The sequence below is a fragment of the Emys orbicularis genome, chromosome 10, assembly GCF_028017835.1.
Source record: "Emys orbicularis isolate rEmyOrb1 chromosome 10, rEmyOrb1.hap1, whole genome shotgun sequence".
Lineage (NCBI taxonomy): Eukaryota > Metazoa > Chordata > Testudines > Emydidae > Emys > Emys orbicularis.
Window position 1 is genome coordinate 25,943,250 of NC_088692.1, and position 19,600 is coordinate 25,962,849.

Consider the following 19,600-nt stretch of genomic DNA (forward strand, 5'->3'; position numbering starts at 1 on the left):
GTTGACTTACAGTCATCGCAGTAATTACTGCAGTGGCTGTTGTCCACACTATCCTCCTCCTGTTGTTGGTGCATGTCCTCACCAAGAGCCCTTCCACCAACCGAAGAGGGGCAGCGTGGGGGGCTGAAAGCCAGGACTCTCAGCTCCGCCCAGCTCCCTGTTGGGAGCCTGGCTGCCCCCCTGGGCTCTCAGCTCCCGGCTTCCTGCTGGGAACAGGGCAGCCACCTGGACTTCTCTGTTCCCTGAGTAGGGAGCCTCCAGGCAGCAGCCTGGCTGGGAGTAGGGAGCCGGGGGCAGCCCGGCTCTAGCTGCCTGGCTTTCGTGTCAATTTCACAGAAATTGACAAGATAGTTAACAACCGACACTGCATCCTCCTAACTACATTGATATAAGTGCTACGCCTCTCGTGGAGTTGGAGTTGTTATGTCGGTGTAGTAGGGCATTAACATCAGCAGGACAGGCTGTAGTGTGTACACTGACATAATTAAGTCAACATAAGCTGCCTTACGTTGACCTAACTTTTTATGGTAAGCTCTTTGGGGCAGGGACTGTGTGCTTTTATTTGCTTAATGTGCTTTGTAAACCCCAGGTACATTGATGGCCTGTTATACAAACAAAGACATACCTACCTACAGTGTTTGTTCTAGAAGATTCAAGCCAATCAAGAGGTTCAGCTTTAAATAGCTCACTAATGTCCAACAGGTGGCATTAGAATGTAGAGAAGTGAGTGATCAAAGCATTTAGTTAGGCTTGCTTACAGATAGCACCATGAAACAATGAAAAAGGTGGGCTGCTGCCTACATCAGGGCATTCTTGCTGGAATATTGGAGAATGGTCAAGTAACGCAGTCAGTTGACCAGCTTGCCAAATGTATACTATACTACTGTGTTAATTGGGTTGGGTATTTTGAAATCCATGTTGGTGATTATTCAAGAAACAATGTGGTGACTTTCATTTCCTGCTCCATTTCTAGCAACTAAGTTAACAAACAGCTATCTGAGCAAGAGAGAAACAGTACTAGAATATTTAACTCCTGTCGTTTATGTATATTGAATCATTTGCATTTCTTTGAATTCTTTAAAGCTAGGACTCTGCAGTATTTATTAGGGAGGATGACTCGTTGATTTCATAGTGCTGCATGCTAAGTATGTTAATTGGCAGTGTCTGGCACATACAAAGGAAAATGGCTGAATAATGATGGGTGTGAGAGCTGCAACACAAATATTTGCTGATATACTGATGATAAATGCTTGGCCTAGTTTTTTAAAATCTCTTTGGTTTACTGTACTGTTTCTATAACAAGTGAGTTTTGGATGCACTTATGGCTTGTTAGGCCAATACACCCTATCCAGCTCATGAGAATGCCATGTCATATAGCCTGCTGGCCAGTTAGGAGCAGGTATCAGCGGATCCACCCTGGTTTACTTGCCCTCCAAGGCTAATGAGCTCAGACTGCTTGGATTTGAAATCAGTTTTCCTTCTCCTGGATGCTGTTAATATTCAGTGCAACTCATATGGGTTTCCTCACAATGGGTTACCACTCTGCAGGATGCACCTCTATTCCCTTCTATCCCCATGCAAGGATTTTTTAAATGCAGTTTTAAAATTGTAAATTAGCTTGTTAAATAAAAATAATACCCTTCTTTGTAAACAGGTAGTCCCTGTCTCCCGTGCATCCTACTAAATAATGTCCGTGTTCTGATAGTGATAGATTCGTACAGCTTTAAAATGTGACCTGAGAACTATGCTTCAGCATAATAAGAGAAATATTAATTCGACTAGTACTCAGCTGAGCTAAATGTATAATCCTAAACTTAATAAACTTATATGAATGTATATCTTAATCATCAGCTTCAGATACAAAGTCTGATATCCCCATTTCTGTTCTGTAGCACGTGTGTGGGTGTCATTATCTTTTAGAGCCATTCTGTAGCCTTTATCCTGCAATAGATCTGCCCAAAAGAGACTCTTATGCCTGCCTAGTGTCTTACTGAAGTTAGTGGGCCTCTCTATAGGCAAAAGGATCTGCTCACTTGGATCTGATTTTAATGGGTGTTTATGTCTGGAGAGAGAGGGTTAATGTCTTCTATGTGAACTCTTAGCATGCGTGAGTGATCGATATGGGAGTGGGGGAGATGTTGTGGAGAGAAAAGAGTGGAAACAGTGTTATGGTAGTGTGTTGGTATATCTCATCAGAAGGCATGCATTTTTAAAGTCAAACTTCTTATACTTCATGGGACCTTATTTTTGTAGGTGCATAAATTCTCTTTATATGTTCAAACAGCTATATTAGCACAAGTTAGCAATGGTAATGATAGAGTTGGCAAAGGGATAGTTTTAAATATTTGTTAATGAAATGTTCTAAATTTTCATTCTTAAGCTCTTAAACATGCTCTTACATGTGCTATAGTGCTTGCTTTTCTTTAAAAGGCAATCAATAAGACTGCTTATTCAGGCAGTCTTAGAGCAAATTAATGTCTGTTAATTGATTAATCAGTATTACTTCAGTTCTAACTGTATGCAGTTTGAAAGGGCCTAAGAATAGTCATTTAGAAATTGTTAAATATATATGTATTGTATTTAATAAAACACTCAGTCTGGACTACTAAGTGTAATGCCATATAGGAAAGTACATATATCTGTTAGGAATTAAATTATAATTTTAAGTCTGTTATGCATTAGTATGACACTTAAGCAATAAGGGTTTGCCTACACAGGGAAATTTACCAGCAGAACTATAGTGGTATAATTATAGCTATAAATCCCTTTGTGGACACACTTATTCAGAAATAAGAATATGGACTAAGAGTGCCTTTTTCTGGTATTGCTTATGTTATTTTGAAATTTTCCCATGTAAACAAGCATTAAGTCACTGATATATTTTTTTTCTTATTAGCTGGAGATACAGATGATCCACCAAGAATTACTCAAAATCCTGTCATCAATGGGAATGTAGCTATGGCCGATGGACACAACAATACAGAAGAAGACATGGAAGATGGTAAGTAAATATGACATGAAAGTATTGTGAGCAGAGCTTGTCGTTTATTTTATATTTGTAGAGTGCCCAGCGCAATGATATCATGATTAGAGCCTCTGGGTGCTGCTCTAGTAAAACTGATTTTAAAAAATTCTAATAATGATGTTATTTCAGGAAAAGGGTTATTGCTTCCCCGTGGAGAAAATAAAACAATATCTAAATTTCTGTATGGGAATACCTGTTTTAGAGTAGTCATTCTTCAAGATTGGCGATCCCAAAAGCTATCAGCAGAAAAAATAGGCATGTTGTAGATGGCTGTTCATTTTAAATCTTGCCAGAGTGTGATATTATGCATGATCTTGAAAATTTATCATGCACCACTTATTATGAGAAATAGAGTGCATTAAATTACTTTGCACCATACCTGCAACTGTCCCAGCAGGCATTTCCAGTAGAGTGCACATTGTGATCCCCATGTGTGTTGCTAAGTAGTCAAGTAGCAGCTGTAGACAACTTTTATAAGTTTTATACAGTGGTAACACTTCTTGGAAGTGGACCTCATCCTAGTGATCCAAACCTTTATAACATCAAATGCTCTGTTCATGGGAACTAGTTGGGAACTTCGGCTAGTGCAAAATGCAACTGTTGGCTTATTTACAGGTATTTCCTGTTGGGTGCCTATTACATCCGTAGTCTGCATTGATTTCTGATTCATCTGAGTGCAATTCAAGATTTTGTTTTGACATATAAAACCTTTAATGGTTTGGATACTGACCACGTTAAAGAGTTGTGCTCTGTGTGGTGGCAAGGAGAGAGAGCATTTTGGCTGAAACCATAACTGGCTGATAGTTGTGTCAAATGAGTGTTACCAGTGGTAGTAAAGAGAAGATGGTAGCACAGGCTGCAGAGAGAGGGAAATAAATATTCTTGATCTTTAGCCAAATAGCACAAAAGGGATTCAAAGAGTTTATATAAAATTATACCTTTCATATGTACATAGCAGAATAAATCAAGCAAAAGAGAGTCAGGTTTAAAAGAGGCTAATTGTGACCACAGCTAAGAAGGAAGACCGATACTCAGATAAACTACTTCCTCTTCAGTTAGAATAGCTTTGACTTTGCGTGAATGCTATAGGAAACAGTTCTGAAGGCAGGGAAGAATAATCTTTTAACTATAAGCATGGACAAATCCGACAAATAAAATACATGCCAGCAATTTGCGCATTAAGGATATTTCCTAATAAAATCTCTCTTTTTTGGTCATATTTATCAGTCTCCCTCACCTGCATTACATGGTATAATAAAACATGGGCAATGCAGCTGATTCTTCTCAAACACCTCAAGTGTAGGGATGTAGACTTCTTCAAGAAGATTTTACTCTTATTTTTCTACTAATAAGTGTGTGAAGTAAGTGTTGTCCTGGACTTGAAAGGACAGAACAAATGTGTGAGGAAAAACTAGCTTCATGATACAAAAGCTCTATCCTGTTCTCATAAATCAGGGGCATTACATGATAATTGACCAAGCTGAGAGGCATTCTTTTACACATTCTAGAATAAGAGCTACACAGAAAATATATGACCCTTCTACCAAAAAGAGTTTTATTTCAGGACTCTGTTGTTTAGGCTTTCTGCAGCATTCTAAAAGACACTGGTGAGATTGAAAATCCCAGGAATGTGTGTTACTTTCATTTACTAGATGATCTGTTAATATCAGTTAGCCAAAGAGGTCATTAGTAATGTCTTACAGTAGAACCTCAGAGTTACAAACACTTTGGGAATAGAGGTTATTTGTAACTCTGAAATGTTCAACTCTGAACAAAATGTTATGGTTATTCTTTCAAAAGTTTATAAGTGAACATTGACTTACTACAGCTTTGTAACTGTACTATGCAGGAGAAAAATGCTGCTTTTAACCATCTTAATTTAAATGAAACAAGCACAGAAACAGTTTCCTTACCTTTATTAAAAAATTTTTTTTTAAACTTTCCCATAATTTTTTAATAGTTTACGTTTAACACAGGACTGTACTGTATTTGCTTTTTTATTTTTCTGCTACTGCCTGATTGTGTAATTTGGATTCCAAAAGAGGTGTGTGGTTGACTGGTCAGTTCATAACTGAGGTTCTACTGTAGTTTCTCTGAGGATCGATGGGTTAGCAACAGTTTGATCCAACTCTTACATCCCATTATAGTGAAAGGAAAAGCCTTTCTGTCCAGGGAAAAAGTCATCAGGATGTAGGAATTATTGGAAGAAGTGCAATATAAAAACAGGTACTCTGAGATCACTGATATACTTGGGAACGATAGAATTTATATGCAGGTGCTGCTGTGAACCAGGTTATGTAACAATACAGTCTTTGTGAATTTTTAAAATGTTACACATTCTTATTGATTGGTAAAACTTTTCTTTATGCACCCCTTGTTCTGTATTTTTGAAATGTGTATTGTGGGGTGAAGGATATCTTCACATTATTAAATTCTGTTTTAGTTGTCTTATATTTTTGTTTTACAGACACAAGTTGGCGATCAGAAGCAACGTTTCAGTTTACAGTTGAGCGTTTCAGCAGGCTCAGTGAGTCAGTCCTCAGTCCTCCTTGCTTTGTACGGAATTTGCCGTGGAAGATTATGGTGATGCCACGACTGTACCCAGACAGACCACACCAAAAAAGTGTAGGATTCTTTCTTCAGTGCAATGCTGAATCTGATTCCACGTAAGACCCTTTAAATAATTAATATACAAACTTATATATGGCATTATTTAATTGTGTTGCAAGACCAACATCTGGTAAAATTATTTAATCTAGTTTTTTCTACAGAGGAGAAGAAGTTTACAAGCTTTTCAGTCTCTGAAGATCTTTCTACTTCTCATATACTCTTTGCTTCCCACCTTCAAATCCCCACATCCCAATGCTGATCCTTCATTTAGGCCTACTTGGCCAGAAATCCCTGATGGAACTCATCCATTCTTCTCTTGGACTGCTCAGAGCAATGAGAGGAGCCCTCAGTCAGATGGAGCACACTGCCTCAACAACATTGCCAGCCTGCTGGCCTGGAAAAGGAAGATTTGTCCCAATTTTATGCTAAAATGCTACTAAACATCCCCATAATCAATCTGAGCTATAAATCCATCTCTGTGATACAGCAGTTGCTAGGTAAACTAGGCAGGAAAAGCATTTGTTGCTAGTATATTTTAAAACAATGGCTTTCTGCCCTTCCACAGTCCCATGGGATTAGAAAGAAACTTTCCATGTCGGCAGGTTATTTCATAATTGTACATTACACAAGTTTCCTTCGTCTTTCTCTGAAACATCTGGTGCCTCTCACTGTCAGTGGCAGGATACCAGAATAGAAGGATCACTGGTCTGATTGACTATGGCATTTTTTATATTCATAAATTTTGCCCGTCAGAGTACAGGTGTACCTGATAACTCAGACCTTCAGTGCCACCCCAAGTCTGAACAGAAGGAGGGAAGAACCGTGCAAGAAAAGTAAACCTGTCCAGCAAGAAAAGTAATGGCTTCCTGAAGAGGAAACCCAGTCATTTCCAGAGTAGGCATCATAAATATGTGGTTTTATCCACACCAGTCTTAGCAGTTTGATCACCCACTGTCACGCACAGCAAGCAGTGGCTCACACCCCAAGGGAAGGATCCCTTAGATAATTTGTGGCAAAGCACATTAATAAAAGAAATCTGCATTTGTAAAGACAAGATACTCTCTGTGTTGAGAGAGACAACGTTCCCCAGCCTTTGGCAGTTGTTGGACAAAATGTTTGATTTGTAAGTAGCAGGCCCACCAGTTTATTGGGGAAACTTTGTAGAGAGCCACACGTCCCCTTATAGAGTTTGAGTTTCTGACATAGGGAGAGTGCGTGGGGTCAGGGGGAGGGGAGGCAAGGGTGTGTGAGGGGGAAAAAACGACAGTGAAATCATTGCCTCTTTGCTGGGTGGTCTCCTGAGACTGCATTGATACATGCTGCTTTGTGGAGGAGCAAGTTTCCTGTCAAGTGCAATGGGTTCATTCTTACATGATATCACACACCACTTCTGGTTCAATCTGAGTGATGGCAGTTACTCTTCCACATTGTTTTCTTGGTTTTCGTTTTCTCTTGAAGTAGTAGTGTTTTTCATCTCACATACCCTACGTAGGCACAGTATACCATGCTTGATGTGAATAGTTAGCCACAGTGATTTCTGACAAGAAACTTCAGGAGACAGCGATTTTTCTCTTGGCTATTATTTCTTAGCAATATTAATGAACACTTTCCTAAAAGACTTCTGACCTTGCTTAAGAGAAATCACTGTCATCCTTAAAAAAAACCGTAGGAGGAATCAGCTAAAACAGCTAAGTTGCTCTCAGAGAGGGACATAATCTAAAACCCCATTCCTGAAAAAAGTATGGCCTGTTTAACAACCATAACTTTGTACTGTGTGGCTCACAAAAACCGGAGTTTAATTCTTACAAATGCTCCTGACAGCAGTTAAACAAGCTTTAGAATCTAGTGAGGAACAAAGGTGAAGTAGACATCTGTGTGCAAATACGGACTTGGTGTATCAAGTAAAATTTATAAAAGTGTTTTCTATTACTGAAGAAAACAAAATTGAAATTTGTTTCAAGTGTTATCTTTTAATTTTATAGGTCATGGTCTTGCCATGCACAGGCAGTTCTCAAGATAATAAATTACAAGGACGATGAAAAATCATTTAGTCGTCGTATTAGTCACTTGTTCTTTCATAAGGAGAATGACTGGGGCTTTTCCAACTTTATGGCATGGAGTGTAAGTAACAATATATTAGTTTTATAATAATGGGCTGTTATTGGGTTGGGAGGTCAGACCAATACATGCACTTGATCTTCTAATACTGCCTTAGATACCTTTATTTTTAAATTTCTTCCTAAAGGTGTTGTCTTAGTATCTGAATGATGCTTGTGGTATCAGTAGATTTCATAGTGAAGATACCTTTAAGTGCTAATATATTGCTCCTCATAGTGCAGATTCCTTTTAACTATTTTACCTGGACTTAATGACCCACATAAATATTCCATCATTCCTCCATTGACCCATCTTTACTAATACTTCACTTAATAAAAATCGTTCCACCAACTTTCTTTTAAATGTTGTTGGTCATGATCACTGTCATTTAAGAGCAGCCTAGGTTTTCTTGCTCATTTCTTCCCATGTTCTCTGCATGTGTACAGACATTTTAAATTAATACTACTCTTAATGTTCATCTTAAATTGAGACAGCTTTTTAAGCATTATGGAAGTCTGGGTCCTTAATTTTTCTCTTTTGCCTGGAATAGTTTCCTACATTAACTGCTTTAAGTCAAAACAAAGCTTTTGATTACTGATCCTGTTATCCACAGGGAATTGAAATACTGGTGCAAAAACTATAAAAGCCAGAAACAAGATTTTGCATTGAGACATTTACAGATTATTTCAATACATTGAGCTCAGTGTCCTAGAGATTAATTGGTATCCTTCAATAATTTTTTAGCTTATTGAGTAAAAGAAATGCATAGATGGTTGCTTACTTAAATGTGCAGATTCTGAGCAATATCCAGCCTGGATTTTTCACTACATTCCCCATTGTAGGATTCAGAAGATAGTTTTGCAGCAAATTTCATATTCTTCTTTCTGTTTAATAGGAAGTTACTGATCCTGAAAAAGGATTTATAGAGGACGACAAGGTTACTTTTGAAGTCTACGTTCAAGCGGATGCTCCACACGGAGTGGCGTAAGTATCTTTAAAAAAAAAAAACCCTCTCTTGAGTAGAAATGCATAGTAAACAAATGTACAGAAAAGTCAACCTTTAGAACATTCATTTGAATTTCAGTTGAACTATCTCATTTTATTAGTAATGTATGGTACTGTTCATGAGAGGATCTCAAAGCACTTTTTCAGAATTAATTGATGAAGCATCTCAAGGGAAATATACCCATGTTTAGAAAGCTGCATAGAGATTTTGTGCCAGTAGCTTCTCCACCTATGTTGCTCAATGCAACCTTCTGTAACTTTATTTAGTGCAAAACACTTTTCAGTATGTGTAAACTAATTTTATTTTTCAGTTTAAAATGACCTACAGTCTTTGCAATTGTGGTCTTGACACTCTTGGTGTTAATGTCACCATCAAGCAGTATGGTTGTCACCATCAGTGGTTCGAACACCTAGTTTTAATCCTGCTTTACAGTTTAAGTTTTAAAACTGCCCTGCCTGACGCTGAGTTCTTATACTACTGGATGCCACTTTTCAGCAAGATGGCTGCTATGAACTGCAAATTTTAATTTAAAAATTGAATTTTAAATACAGATAACTAATGAAATGCTTGTCACTCTGGGACCCTTCAGAAAATGGTAAAAAAGAAAATTTAACAAAAGAACAGTCCTTTGTTTATAGAAGTATTGGAATCCTAAGCGCATGTGGTGACAGGCAGTTGTGATGTGTAATCTGTTTTATTCAGACAGAATGTAATACTAAGTTGCACATAACTTCTGTTAATAGTGCTGGTTAGCTTAGAACAGGGGTTCTCAAGCTTAATTGCACTGCGACCCCCTACTGACACCAAAAATTACTAAACGACCCCAGGGCCTGAGCCCGTCCTAGTCCCGCCACCCTGGGAGGGGGGACCAAAGCCTGAGCCCCACTGCCTTGGATGCGGAGGGGGGTCAAAGCCGAAGCCCAAGGGCTTCAGCCTGAGGCAGGGGGCCTGTAATCTGAGCCCCGCTGCCCAGGGCTGAAGCCCTTGGACTTTGGCCCCAGGCGATGAGGCTCAGGCTTTGGCCCTGGGTCCCAGCAAATCTAAGCCAACCCTCGCGACCCTATTAAAACGGGATTGCGACCCCCTTTGGGGTTGCAACACACAGTTTGAGAACCACTGGCCTAGAACAAATGTTCTGTAGAAATATATCTGCATTATAGTTAAATTTTTTATATATATAAAATCAAATGTAGTTTTAACCATTAACTGCTTTCCAGGTGGGATTCAAAGAAGCACACGGGATATGTTGGGTTAAAGAACCAGGGAGCAACCTGTTACATGAACAGTTTATTACAGACTTTATTTTTCACAAATCAACTACGAAAGGTAATTAAATAGCATTGTAATTTCATTTCAAATATCTAAATAGCAAAAATGATATATTTCAAAATAGCTTTTGTTTTAAATAGCTTTCCACCCTATTTTTTTCCCCACACTACCATTTTTTGTTTTCTTCTTTTCAAAAAATCCTCTCCATTCTGTAAAAAAACTTCAGAGCACAATAGCCCAATTTGATCATTATTCTGCTTTTTCAAAGTGGTCTCCAATCTCTCTGTTGGCTCCTTTCTCTGTAACTCAGTAAACAAATGGCTTTGTCGAGTAGCTAGAAAAGGCGGCTACAACATCATCGTAGTTAGTGTACTCCAAACCTGATAAACTGCAGTTTGATTAACTTCTGGTAATAGAAATCCAGTTTTAGTGGACTACATGGCTTATGCCATGATGTACACCTTGTATCAGGCCGGATCTGAGAAGTTGTCTTAATACTTAGGTGTGTTTACATGGGTTTATTGGGTTGGGTTTAAAAAGAAAAAAAAAAAGAAAAAGAAAAAGCTAAATATCTTTCAGAGTAGCAGCCGTGTTAGTCTGTATCCGCAAAAAGAACAGGAGTACTTGTGGCATCTTAGAGACTAACAAATTTATTAGAGCATAAGCTTTCGTGGGCTACAGCCCACTTCTTCGGATGCATATAGAGTGGTGCATCCGAAGAAGTGGGCTGTAGCCCACGAAAGCTTATGCTCTAATAAATTTGTTAGTCTCTAAGGTGCCACAAGTACTCCTGCAAAATATCTTTGTACATGCCAAGGCTTGAGTTAAGGGTCTGTTGCTGCACTGCTTTATTTGTTGGTGCTGCCAAAAATTGTTTCAGGAAAAGGAGACTTTAACTTAGCCCTTTGCAGCAGTTAAGGTAAAGGAATAATTTTCAACACTTAATTTTCAATCTGTTCTAGCTATCTCTATCTATCTACACACACGCACATACCCCCACACACCCACCCACCCTTTATATATATATATATATATATATATATAAAAATCAGTTAATGACTTGGCCCTTTAAAACAGTTCATAATAATCTTTTCTGTTTTGCTTCACAAGTTACACACATTTATTTTTCAGTGTTGCTTGTGTGTTCATTTATTCTTCCTGGTTTTTTTATTTAGTGCAGTAAAATTATTGGTAGCTACAGCTAGTATCTTCCCTTACGTAATGGTGGTACTAAAACAGTATTGACCTGTATTTTGGGAGGTTTAAACATAATTTAATTTTGACTTCAGTGCATTATTTTTGCTTACATGCTTTATTTTCTTTATGCTTGTCTGCGTGTATATTCTAAAATGTCTTATCAAAAGAAAACTAGCTCTTGCTAGCAAAATATTTGTTCTTATAAATACCTCAAGAAAGCAACATGGAAATGCTATATAGCATGTAATTCTAGTACAGTGAAATAGTGCCTGGGATAACAAAACCTTACTTTTTTTTTTTTTTTTTTTTTTTTTTTTAACTTGCTGAATAAATTAAAGCATTAAACCCTTGCTAGTCAGAAGAGGACATTTGCATTAAGAAATCCTGATTCAAAATAATTTGGTCTAGGGAAGGTCTCCATTGATTTTAGTATATCCTACCACTTTGGGGCATGATATATATAGATATATGTTTCTTCACACTGCCCCTTTTCCCTCTGTCGTTGAGACCTTCTTGCAAATAGTTTAGTAAGTTGTTTATTAGTGGTACCTTAGGTTGGTTAGTTTGGTTATTTAGCTGTAATTTTCTGGTGGAATGCTTTCACCAGGATTTAAACATTGCCCGTCATGTGGAGGGGCTATTCTGAATAGTGATCCCCCATGCAGTGTTTATTGTACCTTGGAGAGGGGTACATTAAGGACAGGGGTTCTGTCTGTAAGAACATGACACTGGTGGCAAGGGACTTGAGATACAAGCAGAACCTGATGGAGCAAGCCAGGAGGCCTATGTCTGCACTGGAGACAGTACCAGCTTCTCAACCATCATCGGTGCCGTAGCGTGTTGACGTTCCTTGGCAGGACTCAGAGACCGCCTGTAGCAGGAAGAGAAGTATAGGGGCTCTTGGCCTGCTACTTATTGGCCACTATCCACAATGGCCTTGGAATCTCTTGGACACTCCTCTTTCCTTTTGGTCCTGATCTTCAACCCACTGTAGAGTAAAATCGCTTAACCAACCTGAAATAATTGTAATGGTACAGATTTGTATTTCTTCTAGTCTTCTTCCTACCATTGTTGACCAGAAAAAATTCTTAGTCTGGAGACAGCCCATCAATTTCTACAGAATTCAAGTTTTTATTTTCTAAGCAAATTTGTTTTGAGCTTTTATGTACACTGCATGAAAATGAATGTAGTGTTCTGAGCAAGGTGAAATTAACAGAACTTTATTTGCTTTTACTGATGCTGTTCAGAATCCTGTGAACAAAAATGAAATTGTCTCAATAATCCAACTGGAAAAGCAATGAGCGTTAGGAAAGGCAAGTACTTGAGTTACTTATGGGGAGTCAGACACTAAAATGGAGCCTGGGGGAAAGCTAATCGAGAAAAGACCTTTTCTTCCCTCTCCTCTCCCTCCCTCCCCGTGCAATCTCCCAACAGCAGTCTAAAATGGCAGAGACCCTATCCCCCCGTACAGCAGCCATGAGGCTGAGAAGGTGTGGCAAGGGTCCAAGGCATTTCCTCTCCTCGAGCAGTTAGAGGGGGAAGAACTTTCAGCTTTTGTATTGGCCTGTGGCTGGGAGGTGTCTGATTAAATCTGAACCCACCATCATCATCTAAACAAGGCCCAGGGACAGAGCTTCTCACAAGGACTTTGCCCTTGAATCTTACTGGTGGAGCCTCTCCACCCTAGTGTTCTATCTCTGCTTCTAGCTAATAGGTTCAGTCCTCCAGCTAGAACATAATAGTAATTTTTTCAAGCTTTGCGCTAATTCTCTTGATCACGCCTTAGGGCCTTAGACAAATGCTTGTAATTTCTGCCTAAGTTATTTAGGTTTGTGCCTTCCTGATCTGGTTCTGCTTTGACCTCTCCCTTTCCTTGTCATCATCTAATGTATTTTGTTATTCAGTAGTTACTTTGCCTGAGATTTCACAAAAAAGGATGAAGTATTTCCTCCCCCTTTTTGTCATGGTATTTGCTTTTCCTCTGTTAAGCAATGGATTTAAACTTTCCTTTAATGTTGTCTCACTTGTACGAGTTTTTCTTGTTCCTCTTTGTATGTGTTCTGCATAGTGCCTGATTATGTGCCTCTTCTTTTCAGACTTTGTCCCCACATGTCTTTACTATTCTCTTGCATTCATCCCCAGAGGGGGAACATCTCAGGTTTTAATTTGAGATTGTTATGTTTGCCAAATGTATTTAAATGCCTTATTTCTTGATTTTGAGGCAAATTTTTCACAGTTTTGAGTGAACTGGGTATTTCAGTGAGATGGTTTATGAGGGAAGATATATGGGGGGAGGGATAGCTCAGTGGTTTGAGCATTGGCCTGCTAAACCCAGGGTTGTGAGTTCAATCCTTGAGGGGGCCATTTAGGGATCTGGGGCAAAAATCTGTCTGGGGATTGGTCCTGCTTTGAGCAGGGGGTTGGACTAGATGACCTTTCATCTAGTCCCTTCCAACCCTGAAATTCTACAATTTCTATATAAATTGTTTATCTGGGTTGGAAATTCAGACTGAACTTTGAGTAATAGGCTGATTTATCCTAAATTACACAAGCAGAGGGGAAAAGCAAGGGAAGCATATAAATTAAATATCACTTGGATAACATACAATAGAAACATTTATTGTTAGCAGTGGTGGTGTAGCTGTGTTGGTCTCAGAATATTAGAGAGACAAGGGGGGTGAGATCCAGCTTCTTTTGATGAAAGAGACAAGCTTTCAAGCTACACAGAGCTGCTCTTCAAGTCAGATTTGTGTAGCTGAAGAAGAGCTTCGTGTAGCTGGGAGGTTTGTCTTTTTCACCAACAGAAGTTGGTAAAATAAGTTATCTCACCCACTTTGTGTGTCTCAATAGAAACATTTAGCATTTAACAAAGTATATACTAATGTATTTAGTCAATGGCAGTTTGTTTATTTCAAATTTATCAATCAGCATAATGATTGGATATATAAAAAGGAACTAATTGCTTTGCATAGATGTCTCTGAAAATGGAATGAAATAAATATACAGAGCTTGATTTTTCAGAAGGGCTGAGCACACAGTTCCTATTGATTTTGGGGCACTCAGCACTATTGAAAATCAGGACAATAGTTTTTTGTTTTGAGGCCTGTTGATAATTTTGGCTTATCAGGGAGCTGGAAATTTTCATGCCGAAGTCTGATATTGTCATACTTACGCGTTTGTCTTTATATATAGTGTAAGTATGTGTATATATATTAGACTTGATTTTGACTAACAGGAAGGAATTGGTTGCGAATCTGAAGGTGGAAGGCAAGTTGGGCAAAAGTGATAATGAAATAATAGATTTCCTGATTCTAAGGAATGGAAGGAATGAGCAGCAGAATGAGGATGATGGACTTCAAAAAAGCATATTTTAAGAAACTCAGAAAACTGATTGGTAAGGTCCCAAGGAAAAAGGCGTATAGGAGAGCTGGCAGTTTCTCAGAGGCAATATTAAAGGTGCAACAGGAAATTATCCTGATGTGAATGAAGGATAGGAATAATAGCTTCAGTCTTCACTAAAAAGATTAATTGTGACTACATACTTAACACAATTAATATTAACAACAAGGAAGAAGGAAAACAAACCAGAATAGGGAAAGAACAGGTTAAAGAATATTTAGATAAGTTAGATGTATTCAAGTCAGCAGGGCCTGAAAAGATTCACCTTAGGGTACTTAAGAAACTAGCTGAAGCAATCTCAGAACTGTTAGTGATTATCTTCAAAAACTCATGGAAGACAGGTGAGGTCCCTGAGGACTGGAGAAAGGTAAACATAGTACCTATCTTTAAAAAGGGAAACAAAGAGGACACCGAGAATTAGACCAGTCTAACTTAAGTTCTTGAAAAGATACTGAAACAAATTACCAAACAATAAATTTGTAAGCATCTAGAGGATAATAGGGTGGTAAGTATTAGCCAACATGGGTTTGTCAAGAACAAATCATGCCCAACCAATTTAGTTTTCTTCTGTGAGAGGGTTATTGGCCTAGTGGATAGGAGGAAATAGTAGACATGATATATCTTAATTTTAGTAAGTTATCTGACACAGTCCCACATGATGTTTTCATAAGCAAACTGGGGAAATGTGGCCTAGATGAAATTTCTGTAAGATGGCTGCACAATTGATTGGGGGGGGCGAAATTCTCAAAGTGTAGTTATCAATTATTCACTGTCAGGCTCAGAGGATTTATCTAGTAGCATCCTGCAAGGGTCTGTCCTGGGTATTTACTAGTCAATAATTTCCTTAATGACTTGGATAATGAAGTAGAGTATCTGCTTATAAATTTTATGGATGACACTAAAATGGGTGGGATTGCTAGGACTTTGAAGGACAGGTTTAAAATTCAAAAAGACCGTGACAAATTGGAGAATTGGTCTGAAATCAACATAAGGACATTTACTAAAGACAAGTGCAAAATACTACACCCAAGAAGGAAAAAAATCAAGAGCACAAATACAAAATAGCAAATAACTGGCTAGGCAGTAGTACTGCAGAAAATGATCTAGGGTTATAGTGGATCGCAAATTGAATACAATTAAACAACGTGATGGAGTTGTAAAAAAGGCTAGTATCATTGTGGGGTGTAAACAGGAGTGTTGTATGTATGACACAGGAAGTAACTGTCCCAGTTTACTTGGCACTGATGAGGCCTACTCTGGAGTATTATGTTCAGTTTTGGGCACCACGCTTCAAGAAAGATGTGGACAAACTGGAGAGAGCCTAGAGGAGAGCACCAAAAATGATAGAAGTCTTAGAAAACCTGACCTGTGAGGAAAGGTTTAAAAAACCTGGGCATATTTAGTCTTGAGAAAAGACTGGACCTGATAGCTGTCTTCAAATATGTTCAGGATTGTTGCAAAGCAGACGGTGATAAATTGTTCTCGTTGACCACTGATGGTAGGACAAGAAGTAATTGGCTTAATCTGCAGCAAGAGAGATTTAGGTTAGATATTAAGAAAAACTTTCTAACGATAAAGATATGCAAGTATTGGGATAGGTTGTGGAATCCCTAGTATGCACTTTTTGGGGGGGAAATATATAGACACACACACTATCTGTCTAAATATTGTGTGTGTTTATATCTATATTTTTTCCCAAAAGCATGTTTTGATAAACTAGTTCTGGTGATTTATCTTATGTTTGTCTGCACTGCATTTGATAAAATTGGGTTTTATATAGATATTTTATTTTGGTTAAACAGTGTGACTGGTGTCAATCCATATCTCCCCATTTTTCTATATGTGCTTTGTGAAAAGGAGGTTTTTGTAGACATTAAAAAAGTGTCATGAATCACTGCTAATATTATGAGCCTGTAATATGTAAGACTCAAGATCATGGATCTGTTTCTTTTACTACCTTTGCCCAAGGTAGATTGACTTATAACAAGGTGATATAAATCATATGGACTGAACCTGCAAAGTGCTGAGCTGTCTCTACTACCAACATTAAATTGAAAAATAACTTCTGCAGTTGAAAATGGAGGGAGAATTCTGGCTTACTTATACCTGAATTGGAATTTGGCCAGGACAGCAGGGTTAATGCTTCTAGAAAATATGGCTTTTTGGTTGAGTGATGAGGGTAGAGAACCCCTGCCCAGAACTTTCTCTCTCGGGGATTACTTTGTGAGGTACTTGGGTACCAATGAAAAGTGCAGTATAAATACCTAGATACTTTTACAGAAAATTCTAGGTGCTATGACCTGGGCATATACTAATCTTCAGTTATACCATTGCTAATTACTATCAAGTTTGGAGCACAGCCATTCCCAAAGTACATGTTTCCTTCTCAGAGTTTTATAAAGGAGATTGAATTACTGAATTGGTGGAAGTAACTGGATGCAAAATTTGTTGAACTACTATTCTTGATTTTTGAATCAGTAGCTGGTTTGGAAAGAAAAAGGAAAGCAGAATAACTTGTCGTCTTGTTTGAAGTAGCTAAGCCAGCAGTGTTTCTAGTGCTGGGGTGGAGACTCTGCAGAGTACTGATAATTTGTGTTTACCGCACAAAGGTGCCAAATAGTCCCTCTTTACCATCACGATGCTGATTTACATATAGTGTCCCTATGATACGGAGTTTAATTGGTGAGTTGTCCTCTTCCATACACTCAGATCATGTAAATCAGAACTGGAAGAGGGGACATGATAGTGTGGAATCATGCTGCATATTTATACTGTTGCCTACTTGTCTGTAATTTTTATCTGCAATATCATTTATTGTATCCAGTATGATAGGACTTTCACTTTCTTGTGGAGACTATTCCACAGTCTAATAGATTGAGTGTCCAGAAGTTTTCCAGAATTCAGGAATATTATCCTGTATTATTTTTATCCCATTACTTTAGTTATTCTACTGCTACTCTCCTCATTGTAGCATGTTAAATTCCTGGTCCTGCTAAATATTTACATTTTATGTATATTTGAAGTCTGTTATTGGGCTCCTCTCCTTAGCTGTTACCTCCTCAGATCTTCTAATCTTCTTAATTGGTCCCTCAACTCTTCAACAATTTTTGTTGCTCTTTTCTAGACTCCCTCATTTTGTCTGTATCAATCTAATCTGTTTAATTTGTTTAATCTGGCTCCCATCACCACTGTATCTGAGCGCTTCACAAACATTAATGAATTTGCCTTGCCAATGCTCCAGTTATATATGGAGATATTATTAGCCCCATTTTACATATGCAGAGCTGAGGCACAGGATAGATTAAGTGACGTGCCCGAGGTTGCTCAGGAAGTCTGTGGCAGAACCAGGAATTGAACCAGATTTTCTCAATCCTGGTTCAGTGCCTTAATCACAAGACCCTACACCTTTTTATTTTGCTGCCCAGAAGTGAATGCAGTCTATCATGTATCTGCTTCTTGAGGTGATGTTCCTTCGTCTTTCTGCCCAAAATTGCTTTTTTTTGTGGCCCTATCCACAAAAAAAAGCTCTTGTCTAATTTTCTCTCTGCTATTGCCCCTGTTCTCTCTTAACATTAATGCTTCCTAAATTTGTCTCCCCCATTAAATATCTGTATTTGAGAGTTATCTTTCCCTGAGTACTTTACATTTTTCTAAACTGAATCGCATTGCCTGCTCATATTTCCTAATCCCTTTTGGTTCCTTTTTATAATTTCTCTGTTGTTCTTGACCCTTCCAAGTTTAGAGTAATCAGTGAAATTAGTTAGCATGCTGTTCACTTCCTCTTCCAAATGATTAATGAAGATGTTAAATAAGAATGGATCTAGCACTGATCCCCAAAGCCTCTTTTGATGTGCCTCACTGTACACACACACTTTTGTTATTGTCCTTTCTACCTTCACATAGTTTTCAATCATATAAAACCAAATTGGAAAAAAGTCATTTTTCAAATAGGTTGTAGTATTGTACAATATATGTCAAATCCTACTGTGATGATTTCATGGACATACAGTATATGGTGCATTGTTGGAAGGAATTATTGAACTCTTCAGCACATTTACTTTTTTAAAAAATTATAAATGATTAGAAGAGTTTATAGTGAGCATAATCAATTGATTTTCTTTATCTGCCGTGCTTTGGAGAACCACAAATACAGGTAAGTAATAGTTTTCACAGTAAACCACAGTAGGAGATTTGTGTCCGATTATTCTGCTGTGTTAATTGATTAGGTCTATGAAATAAATCTGAGCAGGAACAAGTGTTGAATTGAACAATATGAGCACTAAACACATTTTCTTAAATACTAATTGAACTAAATATTTTTTAGGCTGTGTACATGATGCCCACAGAAGGAGATGACTCATCCAAAAGTGTTCCTTTAGCATTGCAGAGAGTATTCTATGAACTTCAGCACAGTGACAAACCAGTAGGAACTAAAAAGCTAACAAAATCCTTTGGGTAAGTGTCAGAACTTTAAAATATTTTTTAGGATATAGCAAAGTTCTTAATCAAACTTTTCCACATTTCTGCTAAAAAGTACTTTGCTTTGTGTAAAGGTAAATTAAAGATAGCTTAGAAAGGTATAGAAAAGAGTCTGATAGCGGTCCATGGTTATTCTTTCCTAATATGACTTTTATTAATATTTCTTAGTTTACCAATAAAAACATTTCTCTAACTGACAACACTAAGGTCAGCTGAACTGAAATTCAAATGTTTTCTTGTACATAACCATCAGCCATCTACAGCAATAAAGATCTGGTTTTATAATTTATCTAGTGGATGATGCATTTGGCTAAACAGAAAACAGAGTGGAATTGTGTACACCTCTACCTCGATATAACGCTGTCCTCGGGAGCCAAAAAATCTTACCGCGTTATAGGTGAAACCGCGTTATATTGAACTTGCTTTGATCCGCCGGAGTGCGCAGCCCCGCCCCCCCCCCCCCACCCCCCGAACACTGCTTTACCACGTTATATCCGAATTCGTGTTGTATCAGGTCG

At 38.1% G+C, this 19,600-nt stretch overlaps 1 protein-coding gene across 1 annotated transcript in view; it reads left to right on the forward strand.

Moving 5' to 3' along the window:
• USP7 (ubiquitin specific peptidase 7) overlaps positions 1-19,600 on the forward strand; it is a 102,236-nt gene that overhangs the window by 39,210 nt on the left and 43,426 nt on the right. Inside the window, exons 2-7 of the mRNA XM_065412796.1 lie at positions 2,897-3,001; positions 5,493-5,691; positions 7,618-7,756; positions 8,628-8,716; positions 9,956-10,064; positions 18,928-19,058. Coding sequence (XP_065268868.1) covers positions 2,897-3,001; positions 5,493-5,691; positions 7,618-7,756; positions 8,628-8,716; positions 9,956-10,064; positions 18,928-19,058 — 772 coding nt within the window. The remainder of the gene's footprint in view (positions 1-2,896; positions 3,002-5,492; positions 5,692-7,617; positions 7,757-8,627; positions 8,717-9,955; positions 10,065-18,927; positions 19,059-19,600) is intronic.